Source organism: Trypanosoma rangeli, assembly GCF_003719475.1.
Source record: "Trypanosoma rangeli strain AM80 chromosome Unknown Tra_15.4_contig_00789, whole genome shotgun sequence".
Lineage (NCBI taxonomy): Eukaryota > Euglenozoa > Kinetoplastea > Trypanosomatida > Trypanosomatidae > Trypanosoma > Trypanosoma rangeli.
Window position 1 is genome coordinate 1,540 of NW_021706513.1, and position 1,190 is coordinate 2,729.

At 54.8% G+C, this 1,190-nt stretch overlaps 2 protein-coding genes across 2 annotated transcripts in view; both read right to left on the reverse strand.

Annotated features, from left to right (window-relative positions):
* Position 1: 1 nt before the first annotated feature.
* Positions 2-895, reverse strand: TraAM80_10094 (trans-sialidase; the record flags this gene model as incomplete). The annotated part of the gene is made up of 1 exon (XM_029386742.1): positions 2-895. A coding segment is annotated over one exon (894 nt), but the record flags the coding sequence as incomplete, so codon positions are not given.
* A 259-nt stretch (positions 896-1,154) lies between these two features.
* Positions 1,155-1,190, reverse strand: part of TraAM80_10095 (trans-sialidase) — a gene marked incomplete at both ends in the record, with an annotated part of 426 nt that continues 390 nt past the window's right edge. Inside the window, one exon of the mRNA XM_029386743.1 lies at positions 1,155-1,190. This exon is cut by the window's right edge and continues 390 nt beyond it. Coding sequence (XP_029233460.1) covers positions 1,155-1,190 — 36 coding nt within the window.

The window sequence follows — 1,190 nt, forward strand, 5'->3', positions numbered from 1 at the left end:
CTTTCCAAGTTTTCACCACTTCTTTTATCAGTTCCAACTGCGCAGTCAGGCGCACAGAGACAAGGCTGAATGAGTCATCACCATCATTCTTCTTCTCGTACAGCAAAACCAACTCCTCCTCCTTCTCACTCTTCTTTCTGTACAGCAGGGAGCTGGCGGCAGCGTCGTGCTCTTCACTGGATACCGGCCCAACGTCATGCACACGGGCATTGTCTGTCACCCAAAGATGCAGCCGGCCCTTTCCTTTTTTGTTGTCTTCCTTTTTCTCCTCTGAATACACAGGCGTGGTGAGGAGCATCACCTTCTTGTCCTCGATGGCTGCGGTGATGAAGCCGCTCCGCACGCCGTCCCCTTGACGCTTCAGTGAGGTGCCCCACACGCGAGTGATTGGCGTACTGCCAAACCAATCTGTACCAGCCCCAGTGGACTTGTACGCGTCGTAGTAGCCTCCCACACAAGGAGCTATCGCAATAAGTTTTTGATCTCCTTCCCACTCCACTATGGATGGCTCCCTGCAGCCCCCACCCGTCGTCTCCCACGAAACCGTCCACTTACCCTTGGACGCCTCCAAACGCATGACCAACAACTCATTCTTTCCATCCTTATCTGTGGCCTGCATGGGGAACACAAGCGTGCCGTCACTCAGCACAACACCCGACCCTCCGCCAGCAGATAAGTGCGTCCAGGAGAGAGGAAGTCCTAAAGACTCAGCACTCACTGCACGAGTCTCACCCCATTCGATTTTCTTCGCTTCATTGTCTCCAGTGACACTCCCCTTCACCAGCAAAAACCCCCAATGCTTGTTGCCAGCGTCTTGACCCGCAGCCGTTGTGCGGCTGTATTTTCCCAGCAGCATGTAGATGTCTTTGCCATGCACAAGTGTTGTTGGCTGCATTATATCCACCGCCTTGGCACTGACCGTCTCGCCTCCCTTCAGCGTCTTTATGTCAAATGAACTCGCATCCGCCGTCAACGCCTCCGCTGTAACACCGCCAACGTTGTCGAGGCGCTTTGACGCAATCCCAGTGATGCAGTCGCCACCGCCGTCTTTCTTCCTGCACTGAGCCTCCGCAACGGCAAACACATCACCGTCCACCTCCACAAGGCTGGGGACACGCAGCGAAGTGACTGAACCTCCAGTAGCCCCCTTCTACTCAGCAGTTATCTTCGTCCCTGTAAATGGGTTCACG